We start from the raw sequence: 20,540 nt of genomic DNA on the forward strand, positions 1-20,540 counted from the left end.
ATAGAAAATATAATTCAACTCTTAACTGAATAAATCAAAGCAAAAATACAAATATGTAAAAATTTAGATGAAAACAGTTAATATTTTTCTGGTTTAATATTATATATAATTAAGTTGTAGGACTTTTTTATTTGGTGTTTTTTTCTTAATTATAATTTAATTTAAATCACTTGCATTACAAACCGTTCATTTTCACCCACAACAGAAAAATAATAGTCACCCACTTCCGGCGGCCTTTAGGACCCGGGGGCGACAGCTGACGGAGGACAACAACAGGAAGACGGAACTCACGTTGCTGGTAGGTGTGTTAGCCTCTTTAGCTTTAGCTTTAGCTTGAGTTTCACAGGTAAAGTTGCGATTAGAGACGGTATAAAAGAGACTTTTGCTTCATTCCTGCGCGTTTCGCTGAACCGCTGTTTCCGACATCTTGTTCTATTCACGTCCTTGTTTTAAAAGTTAAAGCCGCCGGTTAGCCACAGCGGCTAGCTGTTAGCACACGTACGTTAAACTGCAGTAGCAGCGTGACTGACTACACCTGCGCTGGACGAGCTTAAAGGTGGAAAACGGAGGTTGTTTGAGGATGAAAGTTGTTAAGGTGGAAGTGAGGAGATGTTGTTTCTGTGACTGGTTCTGGTGTTCACAGCCTGCTCAGTCTGTGTGAAGAAAGTTTGTTATTGCAGCTGTCAATCAATGTCCAACAAAGAGGCAGTGGTGGAAAATAACTGAGCTTGACCACCTGTACAGGTTGACGACTTTACAGGTAACAGGTAGATTACTGTACAGGTTGATTACCTGTAAAGATTCACACGTAGACTAATATACAGGTTGACTACTGTACAGCTAACAGGTAGACTACTGTGAAGGTTAATTACCTATAAAGGTTAAAAGTAGACTAATATACGGGTAGACTAATGTACAGCTAACAGGTAGACTTCTGTGAAGGTGGGATACCTTTACAGGTATACTTAGAGGTTGGGAACTTGCACTAATGCACATATGTCAAAGTCAAGGCCTGCGGGCCGGATGCGGCCCGCAAATGATTTATATGTGGCCCTTCGGATGATATTTGATTAGTATTAGAACTGGCTGCAGCCGCCAGCTGGTGTTTTGCACGCACCAATACTGCATTCCCCACAATGCAACGGTAGCCCATGAACTCACTGCCTCACGGCCTCAGCTTCATTATTCATCAGCAGCCAGAACAGATGTTAACCTTCAGTTACCCACTCCTCAAAAAGGAAAGTATTGTTTTGTCTGTGTCCTATAGATTTTTGTATTTTAAATCAATTTAGTTATTTAGATTAATTTTTCAGTTGAACTCAACTTGCCTGTTGAAAATGTTTTCCCTTAATTACTGACTGAGCCATAAGAAAATATTGCTTTATTCATTTAATGCACAGGACATGTGATTTTTCTTTGAAGGAAGTTTGTTTTTGTCTGTGTGCCTGTTGAAAAATGTTTACACTTGAAATTAATGATAGAGCCATAAAAGAATATTGGATTGTTCATTTAATCATTAAATAATATACATTGTGTTAGATCTTAGTTAAATAGGCCATGTGCACTCATTAAAATATGTTTTAATAAACATTGAACCAGTCCGGCCCTCCGCTTGTAGCAAATCTGTTTCTTTGGCCCTCTGTGTATTTGACATTGACATCCCTGCACTAATGTAAAGTACAAGAACCTGCAGTTCTAAGGTTCTACTTTAAATATGTAATATTTCTTTTTCAGGACACTTCATACTGATACTCAGTTAGGGAGATAGTAACACTACCTGTTACTTATATTCCTGCAATTTCCCAGCTTGGGATGAATAAAGGCTACCTACCTACCTCCCTCCCTCCCTCCCTCCCTCCCTCCCACCCACCCACCTACCTACCTACCTACCTACCTACCTACCTACCTACCTACCTACCTACCTACCTACCTACCTACCTACCTACCTCCCTCGGGTACTAGTTACTTTACATTTGAGCTGAAGCAATTAGTCTGTTAATCGAATAGTCGATCGACAGAGGACTAATTGTGATAATTGATTGATCATTGGAGTGCTTTTCCAGCAGAAAAGACACTTTTACAGTGAACTGAATGCTGGACTGTTGGTGGGAAGAAGACGCCGTCTTTGGATTAATGTTTTATAAAAGATATTGCATGGTTGAAAATGAAACCTGTGGTTTCTCTTGTGTTGTTTGAATCAGCTACGACTCGAGGCCCCTCGTCATGTTTCTATGAGTTGTAATCGGTTCCACTCAGGAGACATTTCCCTTCTAATCTACTCAGTTTGCTCACCACTGGAGCTGTCGGTACATGAATGAGACAACATGACTTTTTATTGGACGAACATGGAGAATAAGGGCATGTGACGAAGAAAACGTTGTTCTGTCAATGAGATGCCAGCTTAACGTGTTCGTCTGCCATGTCTGAATAAGCTCCTGAGTCCCAACACCTTCAGCACAACACAGGTGCGACTGAACGCACAGTAACAATCACAGCAGCTGTCTCAGGGCCCGACTTCATGTCTTTATGAACAAGCATTCGCAAAGTCTTCAAGTCTTTATCTTCTGAATTCTGAAACTGATGAGAAAATGTACAGTACAATCAGATTGATGAGGTAGAAGCACTCAGTGAGGCTGCTTCCTGCATACCTGGGCGCACCTGTGCAGTCGATACATGCACACTGTATTTCCTACACATAAAGCTTTATCAAAGAAAATGTGTCGTGAGAAGGTGTTTCCTTGCAGACCTCAGACCAGCGGGCACACAGTGATCTAAGAGCTGAGAGATGGAACGTCTACGTGCTGAAGCACACCTGTTAAATCAAGCTGAGGTGGATTCTAAACTGCACTGAATGAATTGATCATTTGATTTAATGTGAATTTGCCTGTTAATGATCATTAATGTGAGGCAGTTTGTGAATGAATCAGCTCTCTGCTGCTGGTGATGGTGTACAGATACATGTGATTAATTCCTGCAGTGAGACAGTTCTCTGGTACTGTTGGAGAACCTCACCTGTGCCACGTGGTCGGTGGAGTTGAACGTAGCTGTTCTTCTCAGACTTGTGTTTGTGCATTCGGTTCCCCAGCGATTCAGATTTATGACTCAGGACTGTATGAGCAGTTCGTTCTCATGAACCTGCACAGTTTTCTGCATGTGGCGCCTGCTGCAAACATGGTGTCTTTGTGTAAATGTCTGAGCCAACAGTCGCTCAGTGTTTGAGCGTGCTGGTCCTGGTTGTACTGTCATGTGGTGTCGAGCCTGCAGTGTCACGGTGGTGGAGAGTCACGCTGCTCTGTGATGTTTGGCTGCTAAATAACCTCAGCAGGGAGGAAGCCGCAGTGCTCTGGAAGACATTTGTTGCTTCCTTTAAATGTGTTTTTGTGCAATCATTTGTGATTTTTCCATCATATACGTTGACAAGTAGATTGTACATCCCCGATATGCTCTGTAACGACATCCTGGAGCAGTCGTGCAGGAGAAGGGTGTTATATGTGGCTCAGCCTGGTTGTTTCACCTGGATTCTTGTCCTGTCTGGTGGCTTTCAGCCTGTATTTGTATCCCACAGTGGCTGCCTGAGCTAATGGCCGCATCACTGGTGGCTCAAACTGTCCATTAGGCTTCCAAGGTGAGCAGAAGCAGGGATTTTTGTAATGCTTTCCCTGCTGCCGTGGCCTAAAAAGCCACGTCTGATGTTCTGCATGAGAGACAAATCCCATTTGTGTCCCCAGCAGTGGGCCTGGATCCTCCCAGCTTACAGTCAACATTGACACCCGTTCAATAATCACCTTAGTTGTGGCTGAGCGAGCACGGTGAGGCTCGGTGGTCTGGAGACGAATAAATATTCGGTGATAAGGTTAAAGAGATTATCCGGCGAATTACTTATTTCATATATGTACCTCATGCAAAGTCAGAGCAAATGTCAGCCAGATGAAGTGTTGTTGCTCCGTCAGAGGCAACGCTTAAGGCATAACTTGTGTGCATTAGCATGGACTCTGTTGAGGATGCTTGTTAAATCCTCATGTTTTCAGAGACCTTTCCTGTAGCGCCACCATCAGGACAAACTGCCTGCACGTTGTTGCCGTCCACAGTAGTGACAAACGATGGAAAGGAAGTTCAAAACAACAACAAAGATGGCGAGCTTCACGCTTGGCATGTTGATTGACGTGATTGTGGTGTGGCCACATGGCTGGTGTAACTTACTGTCACTCTTCATCGAACATGTAAAAGATATTTTCCAACACGCTGCCTGGATCCAGTCTCTGGCTGTTTGTGAAGGAGATTTTGTTGGAACTCGACAGGTTTTAGTGGGTACATAAAACACCCAAAGTAAGATCTGTGTCATGTTTAAATCCTCTTTCTTCAGGCAGTTGTTTCCATTGTGTGTCGACGATCCACAGTTTTTGATTTGAGTGTGATGCTGCAGAAATGGTGCAAAGCTGGGCACTCGTTGTGCAAGAGCTCTGATTTGAATAGACTTTATTTAAATTAACAGCACAGAGCCAGCAAGCAGTCAGTGTTTCATACTGAATTTCTATCAAACATTAAACACATCAAGGGATATCACAATCATGCTCCCCACAGGGTGAACCTTTCCCCTTCCGCCACCTTCAGGCCGACAGAAGATATCTTAGACTGACATCATATTCGTATTTGTTTGTGTGTGTGTGTGTGTGTGTGTGTGTGTGTGTGTGCACGCGTGTGTGTGTATATGTATATATATATATATATATATATATATATATATATATATATATATATATATATATGCTGTATATGTTATTGATGCCGCCTGTAACACCAAATTTCCCCAGCTGGGGATTAATAAAGTTTATCTTATATTATCTTTTATATATATATATACAGTATATGTGTGTGTGTACACACACACACATATATACTGTATATATATATATATATACAGTATATGTGTGTGTGTACACACACACACATATATACTGTATATATATATATATATATATATATATAGATATAGATATAGATATATAGATATATATGTATATAGATATAGATAGATATAGATAGATAGATAGATAGATATACTTTATTTATCCTAAGCTGGGAAATTGCAGTATTGATCAGAAAAACAGAAAAAAAAGAACGAACGGACAAATAAACGACGGGAGCTGCTGCTACAGGCTGCCACCTGGGCGCTATATGTATGATATATATGTATGTGTGTGTGTGTGTATGTGTAGCTCTCCAGAGGATGAACCTTGCTGGTTTATTTAGCACCACCCTCAGGACAAACTGTACACTTTGACCTCCTCTACTAACGTTCTGAGAAGAACTAAATCACTGGTATGTTGTTTATTCATGCATTGTGTCTGATGATGAGCACTGCAGCCTCTAGGTGGCGCCATCAGTGCATTACCCTTGGACAGTGTGTGTTGAAGGCCGGCATCTGCAGACGCCTCCCGTCCTTAATGAAGCACTGCATCTGGGGCGGCCTCTGGGCCTTCCACACCAACACCACCAACGTCTCGGCCAAATTGATAACAGGATTCTATGATCAGAGCTTCAGCTGAACGACGACAGAGAAACACAAAGAGGACACAGCTGACTAGTTTGTCTTGAACTCAGTGAGTCGAGTAAACTTTATTGTCCCAGAGGGGAGATTTGTCCTGGGCACAGTGCTGCAGTCCCGTTCTTCACTTTAAAAACCAGACAACATCACAACATGAGAAGTTTTGCTGAACATAATTAACTTTATGTGTTGAGTCTTTCCATCTTGCCTGCCGACTTTCATGGATAAACGCTCTGCAGAGGAGGCAGCAGCTGGACCCAGTGGACTGTCCTGCTGCTAATTACTGCTGATCTGCAGGGAAGGTCTCGGTGAGACAAAGTCCATTTCACCGACCGCGTCGTGCTTTTCAGAGCAGGTGGATCTGAAGTTCAGATCCCGGTCAGACTGTGACATTCACTGAACATCCAGAAGCTCCGCCTTCTTTCTCCTGAACATGAAAGCAGCTTCTCGTCTGTCCACGTTTTTTAAAGGACACTTCCGCTCTGGGACCACTGTTTCCCAGATTTGTCCATGTTGGGACATGTGTGTCCTTCATCGTGAAATTAAGAGACAGTTTGAAGAATGAGTCATATTTTTTGGGATAAGTCAGAATTTTGACCTAAAAAAGTCACAATTTTAATTACCTATCATCATTTTTATAGAACAGTTTGTAATTTTCAAGTAAAAAATTTGGCTAATGATTTCACTAATCTTGCTTTTAGTTATATTTTTATTTTTTGGCAGAATTGGAGGTGAGTGGTGAAGTTTCGTGTTAGACCGCCACTGGTGGGAAAGTCCTGCTGTGGTTGGTCTGTTGGCTCGATGTCGACCTGTGATTGACAGGGGGCGGGGCATAATGGAACCACGGGGAAATGCTCAAACTCACTCTTTGTTGTTTTTTTTTATTTTGAGGGGAAACGGTGTGAGACACCAGAAGTGATGCTGCGTTCATGTCGTATTGGAATTTCTGAAATTACCATGTGACCATCAAAATCGTAATTATGTTGTTCAAGGTAGTTAAAACTAAACAAAGCGGCTGTAGTGTTATATTATCAAGGCACAGTATTTTTAACCCTCTCACAGGCCGCCAAACGTCCCACATTACCTGAACGCAACATGAGGGTCTCTGCAGCTCCGACGTAGATCAACCTGAAACCAAAGATGGGTTCATTGTGTGTCTGATATTACAGGTTGCTAAGATAAGATAAGATATACTTTTAATTTTTTAAATAGCAACAAAAATAGAGAAATGCAAGATACAAAATAAGAGCTGACTTCAATTATGTACATTTTATATAAAGAGCTATTTCAGAAAAGAATATATTTATACGACTACACACAGATTGCACATGAAATAGATAAAGTGACTACAGCAGAGCTGCTGTCTTCCCTCCTCACACTTCAGATCATGTCTTTATTGTCGACTCAACAAGCTGACATTATTATTAGGGACACGGGGCAACGTCCCGAGTCACTGGCTCCTACAGCTATTTCATAGCTGCAGGAGCCAGTGACTCGGGGCGTAGCCCCGAGTCACTTATTACTATCCCGCGCGTTTCTTCTTCTTCTTCTTCTTATTATTTTTCATCTTCCTCCAAGTTTTCGTCCTCAAACTCGCCCCGCAGCTTTGAGAAAACCCTCGCAAATTATATATCAAAACGTGCGTATTGTTCGGGATCGGTGTGCTATTACTTTTCTCAAATTTATCGCAGTTTTTCGCGTCGTAAGACGCGAAAAACTGCGATAAATTTCCCATAAGAAATGAATGGGACGGCCGAAAAAAACAAGATTGAAATTGGAGTTTTTCAAACATCTGTAGCTCAGGCATACATTCACCGAGAGACTTCATTTCAACTTTAAAATGTAGACCCAAGTCTGGTCTATTGGTGTGTTCATCCACATTTTGATTGGTCCTATAGTTTTTGATCAGTCCCTGTTCAATGACAGTGATCGTTTGGCGGGAAATTTTGAGATTATAATGGGTGTGTATTGCGCGGAATGTTCGTGCTAGAGTGCGTGCTAGAGTGGCACAGAGTCTAAAAACGATCTGAAAATCTTCTCGTTTTCTCGTCGCTACGGCCACAAATTACACTCTACACGCATAATTTTGGGATCAGTTTGTAGACAAACTTGTCCTCTTTCGTGTGATGTCCTCGAAAAAGCCGAGAGACTTACTGAATTTAAATAGTGAGACGTTTTGTGCAGCCAGCGCCCTCCTGTTCTCCCATTAAGTCCCATGTTAAAATTCAGAGCTGTTTTGTGAGCAAAGCAGAAATGCCTCCTGTCTTTAGATCGCCATAAAACGAAAAGTTGTTGTGTCAGGAATAAAACGAGGAGATGGCCGGACTCAGGAAGTTCTCGGGAGTCCGATGATCTATAGTACACTCTGATACGAGGTACGGTTCTCTCACCAGAGGATTTAGTTCAGGAGGTTCGCCGAACCCAAATCTCACTGCATACAATACAAACTCCTGTTCTCTGAGTCGCAGAGTCTTTTTAAGTCGACCATTTTGTCATTTTTCTAAAGAATATCTGGACATAAAACACACGTACATCTGGCCCAGACTTGTCCGCATCTCACAGTGTAATCGTTTTTTTGATAGCAGCTACGGTTTTGACACAATCGCAAGTTGTTCGGAAGAAACCGACAGCGAAAAAGCCGCTTTTCAAGGGAAGAGTTTAACAGGTGCAACTGTCATTTACACACACACCGGTCAATAACCCACGCACACACATCTGCAGGACAACAAGCCTGAGAATGATTATCTTAACGAGCTCAGTCAAAACAAGGGCATTGTTTGAAAACAATCTCCATCCAACAAACAGTTAAACTCAGCTTCACCAAGCGCTTTGCCAAAAAGGTTGAGACAGTAGTCACACAAACACACACACAAGCAGGGCTAACCAACAGCTAAAAAGTGATTAAAAACAAGCACGTCAAAACTGAACAGGAACAGGTAAAAAGTGGGAGAGGTAGAGAGGTAATTATCAGCAGGTGGGGCAGAAGTTACACACGCACACAAACAAACACACACACACACACACATTCAGACACACATATACCAGACACATCTCCATGTAGGAGCTGGTTGGGCTGCTTGTGTAGTTCAAGCAGACACACACACACAAACAGACGAAGACACACACATACGCAGTCACACACAATGACAGATACATAAACACACACACACAGACAAATGCATAATGAAAACCCCATCCCCCCGCCCCCTTGTTAACGCCGTTAGCTCTATTAGCTCTGTTAGCACAGTTAGCTCTGTTAGCGTTAGAGCTGTTAGCTGTATTCGCGCTGTTAGCTCCGTTAGTGTTAGCTCTGTTAGCTCCGTTAGCATTAGCTCCATTCATGTTTATTGATTCAGTTCATTAATTCATGTTAACAGAGACATGAAGCAGAGGAGAGAAGCAGACACAGACAGCTGAGGTGATCAACAGAGACAGACAAGGAGAAAGCCACAGAAACACAGCTGGGACCAGTTCATTAATCAGGGACTGACTACCTCTGATATCTGCTGTTTTCTCAAATTGCAGCCTTTTTCAATTGTCCACTGCTTCGCCATAGTTTCTCCTAGAGACTTCATTCAAACTTTAAAACGTAGATAATTTTGTCGGCTCAAAATGACCCTCGGCACATTTTGATATCTCTTACGGTTTTCGAGCTATGACCATCGAAGGCCGACGTAAGACGCAAACAACTGCGATAAATTTCCCATAAGAAATGAATGGGGAAATTTCCTCAAATTTCAGCCTTTTTCAATTGTCCGCTGCTCGGCCATACTTTGTCCTAGAGACTTCATTCAAACTTTAAAACGTAGATAATTTTGTCGGCTCGAACACACCCCGTGTCCCTTTCAAAATTTCCCAGGGGGAATTTTCTAGTTATTATTATTATACAAGCATACAAATAAGAAATGAGAGGAAAAGCAGCCGAACGGTGTGGATTCTCCATCAGATTTCTGAGGTTTTCACCATGAAGCTGCATCACGTTCTGCGTTAGCTGAACCACCTCTTCATCTGGTCTTCATCACTGAATGATGCTTTGATTCTTACAAGATATGTGAATTGTAATGTGTTTTTCGTGTTTATCACATGTGGAACACCGTTTTTCACGTGATGAAGTCATATTTATTCCATAAATATTTCATATGAGGAGCTGATCATTCCTTCATGTACATGGCTGATATAACAAAGCCCAGTGACAGCGTGTTAGTCCAGCTCTCATCGCGTCCCTACGCTGGCCGAGCCCATGGGTTCCTCCAGCTTTACCTTCAAAAGACAGACATGAGTGTCGACCTCCTCTGACTCTCCTCCAGAAAGCAAGTCAGCATCTTTCCATAAGTTTGTCCTGATGGTTGCCTGAAGGTGCTGCCGTATGCTGTAAACCTCTGTGTTCGTTTGAAACTGGACCTTCTTTAAATCTCTAATTATTAGCTGCCTGTCAAACTCATTTGAAGACAGCAGTGTCAGGTTTCTGTCCTCTCTCTCTGTGCCACAGCTCTCACTTCCTTAAGTCTCCGTCAAACTTATTTGTAGGTCAGGTCTTATGTGGCTCTCCGCCTGCAAAGCCCAGAACTGCTGCCGAGGCAGAAGTGGAGCTGGTTTGGGGGAAATCTCAGAGTGGCCGGCTGTAATCAGCGTCCCCGCTGCTGCTGCTGCTGCTGCATCCTCCCTGTGGATTTATCGGTCTGGGAGAGCTTTGGAACGGCAACATTAGTCACTGGCTGAGATGGAGTCCGGCCCAGAGAGCCAGAATTTCAATTCCAGCAATCGGAGCAAAAGCACAGCACAATGTCTCCGCTTGATACGGCTGATACGCTGACCTGAGGTCTGCTCCGGGCTCTCCGCTCACTGAAGTTGATATTTATACCGTCTGTATTTGGCTAATCTGAATAAATTGGAAGTGGTTAGTGGAATTTGGTTTGTTGAACCCTTGACCGATCTCTAAGAGGCTGCTTCCTCGTCCTGCTCTTTATGGAGCGGATATAAAAGCAGGCTGTCGCAGTCTAATAACTCCCAGTAAGTGTTTGTTTATGATAACCTGTCTGCGCTGTTGCCACAGCTCGTTACAGAGCTGCTTCTGCATATTAGGCCCCAACATGAATATGAATGGCGGGAGAGAGATGTGCTGCATTAAGTCGTTTGTCACGATGTCAGCAGTATTAATGCCTTTTCTGCAGACTTGATAAAGACCGTCCCCCCAGCGGCGCCTGCTCCACTGTGCCGGAGTGCAGCTGTCACCGCGTCACAAGCAAAGCCGCAGAGGGGCAGCAGCCCATCCAGAAACTATAGAACCGTAACGTGCGCCGGTCAGAACGGCGAGAACCGGACGGAGACCGAGGAGGCCGTCGCTCATTTGGATTCTCCTCGTGCTTCCAGTCAAGCTTGGCGTCCAGGCATCAACTTCCTTTGCCTGTGTTTTTCTGCATTCATGACTTTGCAGTGGCTGAGTTGCTGTTTCTCCTCACGCTCACTGCGGCAGAAACAAATGGAAAACATTCAGATTCGGGTTTTTGTTTTGGTGAGACCTTCATTAGTCTGACCTCTGACCTCTGAGTTACTGCCCACATATTTGATATTACTCACTAATTGGTGCTGTGCTTATTGAGGCTCATTGAATGGAGAAACAAGTGAGCCAATCAGAACTCTGTGTGCAAGATTAAGAACAATGGCATCATTTCCTGTGCCAGAGCCAGAAGAACCGTGAAAACACAGAAATTCAAATGAGTGTGTTGACATTGATGCAGCTTTTTGTCTTTTAAGCCATTTTTATGTCTTTGTTAAACATCCAACGATAAACAGATGACAGGAGAAGTGAGGAGAGAGATGAGGACATGAAGCCGGACCCCCTCCTCTGTGTAGTGCTGCACAAACACAACGCTGCGTGTGCATCTGCAGACACGGAAACAACATGAGCCTGTCGTGGGAATCAGTTCTAACCAGCTACCATATTTTGCGTGGGATGCAAACACCGCTCTCCAAGTTCCAAGTGTTGAATGTTACAAAGGGACGGACTGTTGAATTGACTCATGGTTAAAAAAGAGGAAACAGCCTGAATCATCGCTAGCATCGCAGCTGCTGATGGCTCGTCTCGTCACAGGCGACACGCTCAGAGGTTTAAGGCCTGCCAGCTGTTTCCATAAGTGCTGTATGTCCAGTTTGACCCTGGTGTGAAAGCTGCAGCGTTACAGTTTATACTTCCTGGAAGAGCTCAGTTTTCAGTGTGCTGCCTACAGTAATACCTTTCAGTGTTTTGGCCTTTTTCATTAGTTTATGTGCGAGGCCTCCACATCACTGTGTGGGGGGGCGGCTTCCATCAGAGAAACGCCTGTTCGGGACCGACACATCCACTGTTTGCGGATCCGTCTGTGAGCCGACGTGCAGCCGGATCAGAGTGTGGAGTCACGGCAGCAGCCCGGTCCTGCTCTCTGTTTGTTCTGGTGAAGTTCACTCTGCAGCAGCTGCAGCCAGACCTCCGTCAGACACCGTCACATCTGGCTGATTCCTCACGCCCTCAAACCCTTCTGTCACTGAAAGTGAAGTCCAAATCTGACCCAAGCTTTGTGTTAGCATGAGTAACATTATAATATCTGAACACCGCTCCATGCTGTGAGGGGAACGAGCTGTAACTACACTGACAGTGCTGCTGTCATGGTAACCATGACATGGATCAACAGCAGCTGAGGATGCTGATGTTGTGTCTTGCACATGTAGCTTTAGCTTCAGTCTTTTAGCATCGTATCATTCACACAGCCATCAATAACATGTTGAAGACCCTTTTATAAGGTTCTCATTTAAAAGTTGTGTCACAGTTTAGTGTTAGCATTAGCTTCAGTGAGCTAGCTGCAGTCTGCCAGTGACAGTCATCGTTTTAGAAAAGCTGCTTTTTCCTCTTCTGTTAGGAATCAAAGACATAAAAAGGTTCAAACATCACTTGTGGTAGATCTGCCACTGTTACGACTGTGCGCTCCACTTTCTTTCATTTTTCCACACATCTGTCTGCGGCAACAAGATAACGCTTTTACAATTTAGCAACAACTCTGTCGGCTGGTTCGTGTACCAGTTACTGTTCAGCCAATCAGCAGTTCATGTTATTTACAGCATATCTAGGATGGATTTTATAGTGTAGTCAGTCAAAATAATAAGAATGAAAATGATAAGCTACTGGAGATACAAGTTTTCATTTGCCACCAGGAACTTTGTGATGGCACTATACGAAGGATAAGAAGGATTTTTAATTGAAGCCTGAGAGAGAAAGTGTGGGTTTAGTTGTCTTCCCATTAAAAATGGTGTATTTTAATGTGGACATTTAGCTAACGAGGTGAGAAGTTTTTCGTCTCGCTGTGACTTTGATGTGGGACCTGCTGTGTCAGCCACATCCTTCAAACACTACAGGAAACAAGGTCTTCCGAGCGCGAGCGCCGCGGGGCTCCGAGGCGTCGGCGCAGAAACGACTCGGCTGTAAAACTGAGCGGGAGCCTGGGAGCTCCTCGCCGAGCCTCCTCTGATGATACACTTGTTCTCTGTGAGGGGAATGATGCGGCGGCTGTGTGGAAGTGTAACGGCAATATGTTCGTGTCAGGACGGATTGTTATGCTAGAATAGATTTTCTGCTCCGGCGCTGGAGTTTCCTCCCTCGAGCACATGGTGGGTAACTGATGTCTCACAAAGCCCAGCGGAGGCAGATCACTGTGTTTAATAGGACGTAACGTACACTGAGGCCAGCTACACTTTCTTTTGTTTGAGGAGGCTGGAGTGTGTGTGTGTGTATGTGTGCACAGTGTGTGTGTGGTGGTGAGAGGATATCTGTGATGTGTACAGCCACAGTCTTTCATTATTAGATGCAGGAATCTGCTGCTGCCTCCACTGAACAGCTGCTGGTTCTTTGTACATTGTACCATCTATCCAGGCTGGAGGAAAGCGGTCGTCCTCAGAGGAGCACAGGAAGCAACAGTGAGCTGATTGGACTGATATATCAGGATGTGGTTCTTTATTACTGCTTTATTCAGTTTGTAACTCTTATTCCAGAACAGTTGTGACTCAGTTCTAAACATCAATAAAACAGAATGTGATAATCTGCTGATCCTTTCCTACATCTACTCAGTGAAAACAGCACAAAGTCATTTATTTCATGTTTGAGGTCATCAGCTTCATTGATTTTTGTTAATATCTGCTCAATTCAGGAGCTACAAAGACTGGGAAAGATGTGGAACACTCCAAAAACACCTGTTTGGATCATATCATGCTTTTCTAAAACGATGACTGTCACTGGCAGACTGCAGCTAGCTCACTGAAGCTAATGCTAACACTAAACTGTGACACAACTTTTAAATGAGAACCTTATAAAAGGGTCTTCAACATGTTATTGATGGCTGTGTGAATGATACGATGCTAAAAGACTGAAGCTAAAGCTACATGTACAAGACACAACATCAGCATCCTCAGCTGCTGTTGATCCATGTCATGGTTACCATGACAGCAGCACTGTCAGTGTAGTTACAGCTCGTTCCCCTCACAGCATGGAGCGGTGTTCAGATATTATAATGTTACTCATGCTAACACAAAGCTTGGGTCAGATTTGGACTTCACTTTCAGTGACAGAAGGGTTTGAGGGCGTGAGGAATCAGCCAGATGTGACGGTGTCTGACGGAGGTCCGGCTGCAGCTGCTGCAGAGTCAACTTCACCAGAACAAACAGAGAGCAGGACCGGGCTGCTGCCGTGACTCCACACTCTGATCCGGCTGCACGTCGGCTCACAGACGGATTCCCAAACAGTGGATGTGTCGGTCCCGAACAGGCGTTTCTCTGATGGAAGCCGTCCCCCCACACAGTGATGTGGAGGCCTCGCACATAAACTAATGAAAAAGGCCAAAACACTGAAAGGTATTACTGTAGGCAGCACACTGACAACTGAGCTCTTCCAGGAAGTATAAACTGTAACGCTGCAGCTTTCACATGGATAAAGGAGATTATACCTGGACTCAGGAACACTCTTGTCGGACACTGTGGTGATGGAAGCTTGTTGCTCTCTGTCTCTGTGAAGGAAACAGGACAGAAATGAAACTGTGACCCCACACAAATGTACTTTAGTTGAAATTATTTTTTTTTACATATTGTGTTGTACTCATCTCGTCGGTTGGCACTCATGTTGTGTAGAGACGTCACATTATGTTGAAGGCAAACACAGATTAGCTGCTTCTTCTCTGTAACAGTTCACGGCTGCAGGGACGGACGCTTTTCCGACTTTAGATGAGTAACCGTTGAGGGAGTACAGTGTGGTTTTTCGATCATGTTTCATTTGAAGGCTTGTGATGTGGAGGTAATAGCTGCAGCAGATCTCTGGAGTGAGTACAGTGGACGTCCACACGAGGCTGTTAGCTGTTTGCTGAAGGCAGCGGCGCGTAGCCGCCGCCGCCGCCGGCTGCTCGGTTATTTCACGCTTGTCTGGGCTTCCTGGAGCGCGCTGTGAAAAGCAAAGTGGATGAAAAACTCTGTCTGGGGACAACAGGCTCAGTTTGATGTGTTTCCAGCGTCCAGACCTGCAGTGAAAGCTGACAGAAGGAAGACTTCCTGTTTGTTGTAGTCGGTCAGGCTCGTGTGGTGATTAAAGCTCCATCATTACATGAGATAGACCAATGCATGCAGTAACACTGTCCTCTGATTGGAAATGGATGTTATCCAGGTTACATCGGTTTGAATCACTGTCTCGGTCTTCAAGCCCACAAAGGTCAGTTGATGAGAAGCAGAGAAAGTGAAACAGGAAAGTTGTACAGCTGATTTCACCACACAGTCCATGTTCTGTCTTGTCTTCATGTCTGTGTACTCTGAAGAGCCTCAGTCTCCATCTGCTGAGCAGACTGAGGTCCTCTGGAGTGTGCAGAACAGTTAAATGCATTCTATTACACTGTGGTAACATCTGTAGTCTTTAATGCAGTGGTCTGCTGGGGCTGTGGAAGCTCTGAGAGGGACAGAAAGAGACTGAACAAACAAGCTGGCTCTGTGCTGGACTGCCCTCTGGACAACCCCTCCCACCCCCTGTATGACACAGTGGGGGGCCTTCAGCGGATCCACCCTGTAAGAAGGAACGCTCCTGCAGGTCCTTCATGCCAACAGCTGTCAGAGTTCAACTCCAGCATCAGTTAATGTAGCTCTGTGCTAATGCTGTTTCACATCACAACATCACAAACCTTCTTTCTGCACTACTGTTGTTATTATGTTTAACATTTGCTAATGTCCACTACATCTGTGCTAATATTTAGTTCAATATTGAACATTTTTTACTGTTGCAGCAATAGGAGAAGATGTTGAGTCCAAAAAAACAGTTTTATTCTAACATCAATAGATTGTGCAAGGTTGCAGAGCTCTGGGTCTCGACTTTCCCTGATCCACAACAGAGTTGTTTTAGACACACGACCCCTCCCTGACCCAATATTTTATAGACAGAACATGGGGAAATGCTGAAACAGTCGTCGGCTCCTCCTCGTTGCCGTCGGCGCTCTCTCTCTCCTCTGGTTGCTCATCTTTGAGAATCCAACGTCACCACAGCAACCTGTTTGCAAGGACAAATCTAGAGAGACACCCTTATCCCTGACGCCAACCAGTTCTATCTTAAGTCGAGGGCCCCAAGATGTCCCCCATGCCAGGCCTCGATCTCAAAACCTCCTGTTCCAGGTCACACTGGCCTCAGATATATTCTGCACACAAAGAATCACTCCTCGTCTAAATCACTTCTATGAATAATAAAGGAAAAACTCAACCAGGAGAATTTCTGTTGATTATTCAGTCACACAATCCATCAGCAGAAAATATGAATCAGATCAACACATCAGGATCCAACTATCATTAATGTCAGCATGTGCATGTAATCTAACTATTAGCAGAGTATATGTGTGTGCTCAAACAAGTATAGGAATATGACCCAAATATCCATCACTGTACTGATGTATTTTTTATGTATTATATATTTTCTATTGTGCAGTGGTACACAAACATTGTCTTTTATCATTCATATCTTACACATGAAAAATTCAAAATCCCAAATCAAAAGTTCCCCGACCAGGATCAATAAAGTTTATCTTAACTGAGTTAAAGGTGCTTTTGGAGCTTTTGATCTTCCACAGCTGCCTGCCCAGTCGTCTTCGAACTGGTGATGCTCGTATTAGTTTTTTTTGCTGTGGAGCACTTTGAGGACTGGAAACAGCAGCTGAAGCTCCTGAAAATGGAAATGTGAACATGTACAGTTCACTGATGACTGGGCAAGCTCCCTCTGCTCCGAGAGTTCATTTGATACGGTCAAAAGCTGCAGGAACAGCTTCTGCATGGATGTTGTGTTGAGGTTCAGACTCTGTCTCCAGAAGGTGTTAACTCATCATCTGATCCACACGCTTCACGTTCACATTCTGTGAGATTTGCTCACTTTGTGATTGGATCTCTGTGAAATGACTTAGGTTGGACTGAAGGGCTGAGGTCTAGGGGAGGCCCTGCTCAGACATCGTTCATTTTTAAAGGACCTTTTCTGAGGGAACGTGCGACAGCAGGAAGAGGTGGAGTCATTTACAGCTGAGTGACCTCCAGTCACAGTATGAGCCAGACCACCAGACGGATCCCATCACAGTTTGATCGCGATCCTCGACATTAATGTGCTGTCTCCTTATCCAGACAAAGCTCACATGATGATCCAGGTATGAGCGTGGCTTCAGATTGAACTGGACAGGCTGTGAGCCAGGTGTCACTGTGATGGACGCATTGAGTTTATTCATTCATGTTTATCTGAACATGAGTTCAGGTGTCATCTGATGCTTCCCTTCACTGTATGAACTTAAAGGACAGGTCTGTCTAACACAAAGATAAATGACTGATCACTGATCATTCCTCCTGTCCAAACACCTTTTACAGCAGCTCCACTGCAGATGCAGAGTGGAGGACAGACAGCTTGTCTGGTTTTGTCTTTCTTACTTCGTTAAGCTGCGATGTGGTTTGTTCTTCACTGGTTTCATACATGCGCCGCCACTTAGCGAACGCTCATGCTCAGAATCTAATCTAACCCGTGTTCTCTTCGGTTTCCCGTCTGTCGTCGCGGTTCTGATGATGTCGTCCTCTGTTTTTTGCTGCTTCCTGTCCAGGTGATGGCTCAGCAGGCGACGGCAGGAAGGCGCTACCTGCGGGCGTTCGTTAGCGGCTTCTTTGTTGCCGTTCCCGTCACCGTCACCGTCCTCGATCGATTCGCCTACGTGGCGCGAGTGGAGGGAGCGTCGATGCAGGTGAGATGTCACAACACATCCACCAATCAGTGAGAGAGAAATCCTCACGCTGCCTGTCTTCACAAACGTACCTGAGGTCAGCAGGCATCATCTCTAACTTTACAGACTACTGATAAGAAAGAGGTCAGAGGTCACAGCGTCCTGACAGTATGTTGAGTGGATAACAGCGAGGCAGAATAACGATTCCCACCTTGAACAGGCTGTAGAAAATCTGAAAGTTGCCGTTTGACTTCTAGCTTTCTGTTGTGTGGAAAAAAAAAAAAAAAAAAATGCAATAAATGCACCACGGAACAAATTCTACATGTATTTTTCCTCTCATCAACATCGTAGAGCTGATAATCGGCTGCTGGTCAGAGGAGAAAGCATGACGACTGCTGCACAGACTTTAAAACTTTAAGACTTTATTAATCTCACACTGGAGAAATTTACTCTTACTGAACACAAAAGGGGGGGGGGGTGCAAACAGCAAATGGAGGTGCAAATAAGAACAATAAATTACAACGGTGCAAACCACAAAAAGAATTTAAAAGTTTAAAAAAATGTAAAAAAAAAGGTTTTCTATGTACAGTAAGTTTAGAGAAAAAATAGAAAGTGTGTTTTGCTCAGCAGTGGTGGATCTGGATGTTTGGACTCACAGAGGAGCAGAGGTTACTGCACATAATAACTGCACAGTGGAGTTGTCCAGTCTGACAGCGGTGGGAATGAAGGACCTGCGGTAGCGCTCCTCCCTGCACTGGGGGGGTCTCAGTCGGCCACTGAAGGAGCTGCTCAGCCCATCTACAGTCCGGTGCAGGGGGTGAGAGCTGCTGTCCATGATGGCTGTGAGCTTGGCCGACAGCCTCCCCTCACCACCCTCCTCCACAGAGTCCAGTGGGCAGCCCAGGACACAGCTGGCCCTCCTGACCAGCTTGACTCAGCATGTGATTGAATTAAATTTAAAATATTATTACATCATTAAAATATAGTTCCTCAAAATGTATGTAGCGTGTGTTGCTAGGCAGCAGGAAGGGGTCTTGAACAGTTTCTGCATTCAGCTGCCCGCTATAGGCTGCTGATCGGCATTCTCAACGAGAATCTGCATTTATTTTTTTAATTGTTTAATTGGTAGTGTAAGGTTAGGTAAGGTAAGGTTTACACACACCTTCCATCCAAGCAGAAACGAGATTTGAGGTCAGCCATGATATAAACAGGTGTCTCAGGGATCCTCATACCTAAAAGGACAGGTTCAAATTTCTCTGTCTGTCCTTAAAGGATAACTTTCGTTTTTTACAACCTGGACCTTATTTGTAGCATTAAATACGACCATTTACTCACTCAGACAACTTTGGTGGCATTTGGAGTCGTTTTGAAGAAATTAGCCCCAGAGGAGCGGCGCGTATATCCGTATAATGCGAGTACTTGGGGCATCCATGCGCAGCCTCTATATAACGCATAATCTGCAGCCAAACTCGTTCCAATATTTTGTTCTGATATGCTGGTGCTATTCCCCTCTGAGCCCGTGGTGGCATGTTATCAACATCCGGCGTCTCTAGACAACTACCTCTGACGTGGATGATGTCATTACCGAACGCCGCGCGCTGCGAGCAGCCGGCCACAACACGGCTGACTCTGCGGCGGTCGGCTACGAATACGCAATAACAAACCATAGCTGTGCCAAACTACAGCTAAACTAGCCGACCGCCGGCTCAGAGGGGAATAGCACCAGCATATCAGAACAAAATATTGGAATATGAACGAGTTTCTGCAGATTATGCGTTATATAGAGGCTGAGCATGGATGCCCCGAGTACTCGCATTATACGGATATACGCGCCGCTCCTCTGGGGCTAATTTCTTCAAAGCGACTCCAAATGCCACCAAAGTTGTCTGGGTGAGTAAATGGGCGTATTTAATGCTACAAATAAGGTCCAGGTTGTAAAAAACAAAAGTTATCCTTTAACATTAGCCCCACAAGCATGATGAAAGTAGTCTTTCGGAGAGCTCCTCCTGCTGTACTTCTAGTGGGAGCATTTCAGAGTGAGCTTCCAGATGTTGGACAGTTCTACTGCACGTGTTTTAATAGTTGTTAAAAACCTTGAATATCTCCAGAAGCAGCTGTGACGTCTGATAAACGTCCTCAGGTGACGTCGCTCGAGTTAGCGTTGGTTGAAGACATCAGGTTTGAATCTGAAGTGAATCTGTTGGTGTGAAGTTAGAAGGAAGCGAGCTTGACAGTGGTGGAGTTTCACTGTGGGTAATGTTTCAGTTGTGCATGAGTTAACATGTCCTGACCTGCTGCAGCCCTCACCACAAAGGCATCATGCTGATGTAGAAGCAGCAGTTGCGGGTGGCAGTGACACGTTGAAGAACCTCGTCTCCATGCAGCCTCTATCTTCTGAGAGGCAGAAAATGAAAACAGAAAACAAGTGCCTGTTGGGTTTTGACCGAGTTGGTTTCCTGTCGTGCGGCTCATTATCCTCGACATGTGTTGCATTATGCATTAAACAATCTGCTCTCTATTTTTAATGAGCATGAATATTAACAGTGCTTGTTGCTCTTTGGTTCGTGTTGTATATTCATGTAGCTGCGTATGTCGGCTTCTGAAGAGTTTGAGACTCTGATCCAAACTTCCATTAATGAAATCATTAATGAAATGACTAAACAAAGGTTGTTTTTAAAGGAGGAAACTGGTTCAGGAAAGGAGATCGCCTCCATGTGAGAGACCTGTGTTACACAGTTCCCGGCTTCTCTCTGGTTAAGGTTTTA

General features: G+C 44.4%; 1 protein-coding gene across 2 annotated transcripts in view; it reads left to right on the forward strand.

Annotated features, from left to right (window-relative positions):
* The first annotated feature begins 261 nt into the window (after positions 1-261).
* immp2l (inner mitochondrial membrane peptidase subunit 2) overlaps positions 262-20,540 on the forward strand; it is a 117,388-nt gene continuing 97,109 nt past the window's right edge. For both annotated transcript variants that reach the window (XM_041938826.1, XM_041938827.1), the window contains exons 1-2: positions 262-298; positions 17,659-17,796. In XM_041938826.1, the coding sequence (XP_041794760.1) occupies positions 17,662-17,796 (135 nt within the window). In that variant the 5' untranslated portion in view covers positions 262-298; positions 17,659-17,661. The remainder of the gene's footprint in view (positions 299-17,658; positions 17,797-20,540) is intronic.

Source organism: Chelmon rostratus, chromosome 6 (assembly GCF_017976325.1).
Source record: "Chelmon rostratus isolate fCheRos1 chromosome 6, fCheRos1.pri, whole genome shotgun sequence".
Classification (NCBI taxonomy): domain Eukaryota; kingdom Metazoa; phylum Chordata; class Actinopteri; order Chaetodontiformes; family Chaetodontidae; genus Chelmon; species Chelmon rostratus.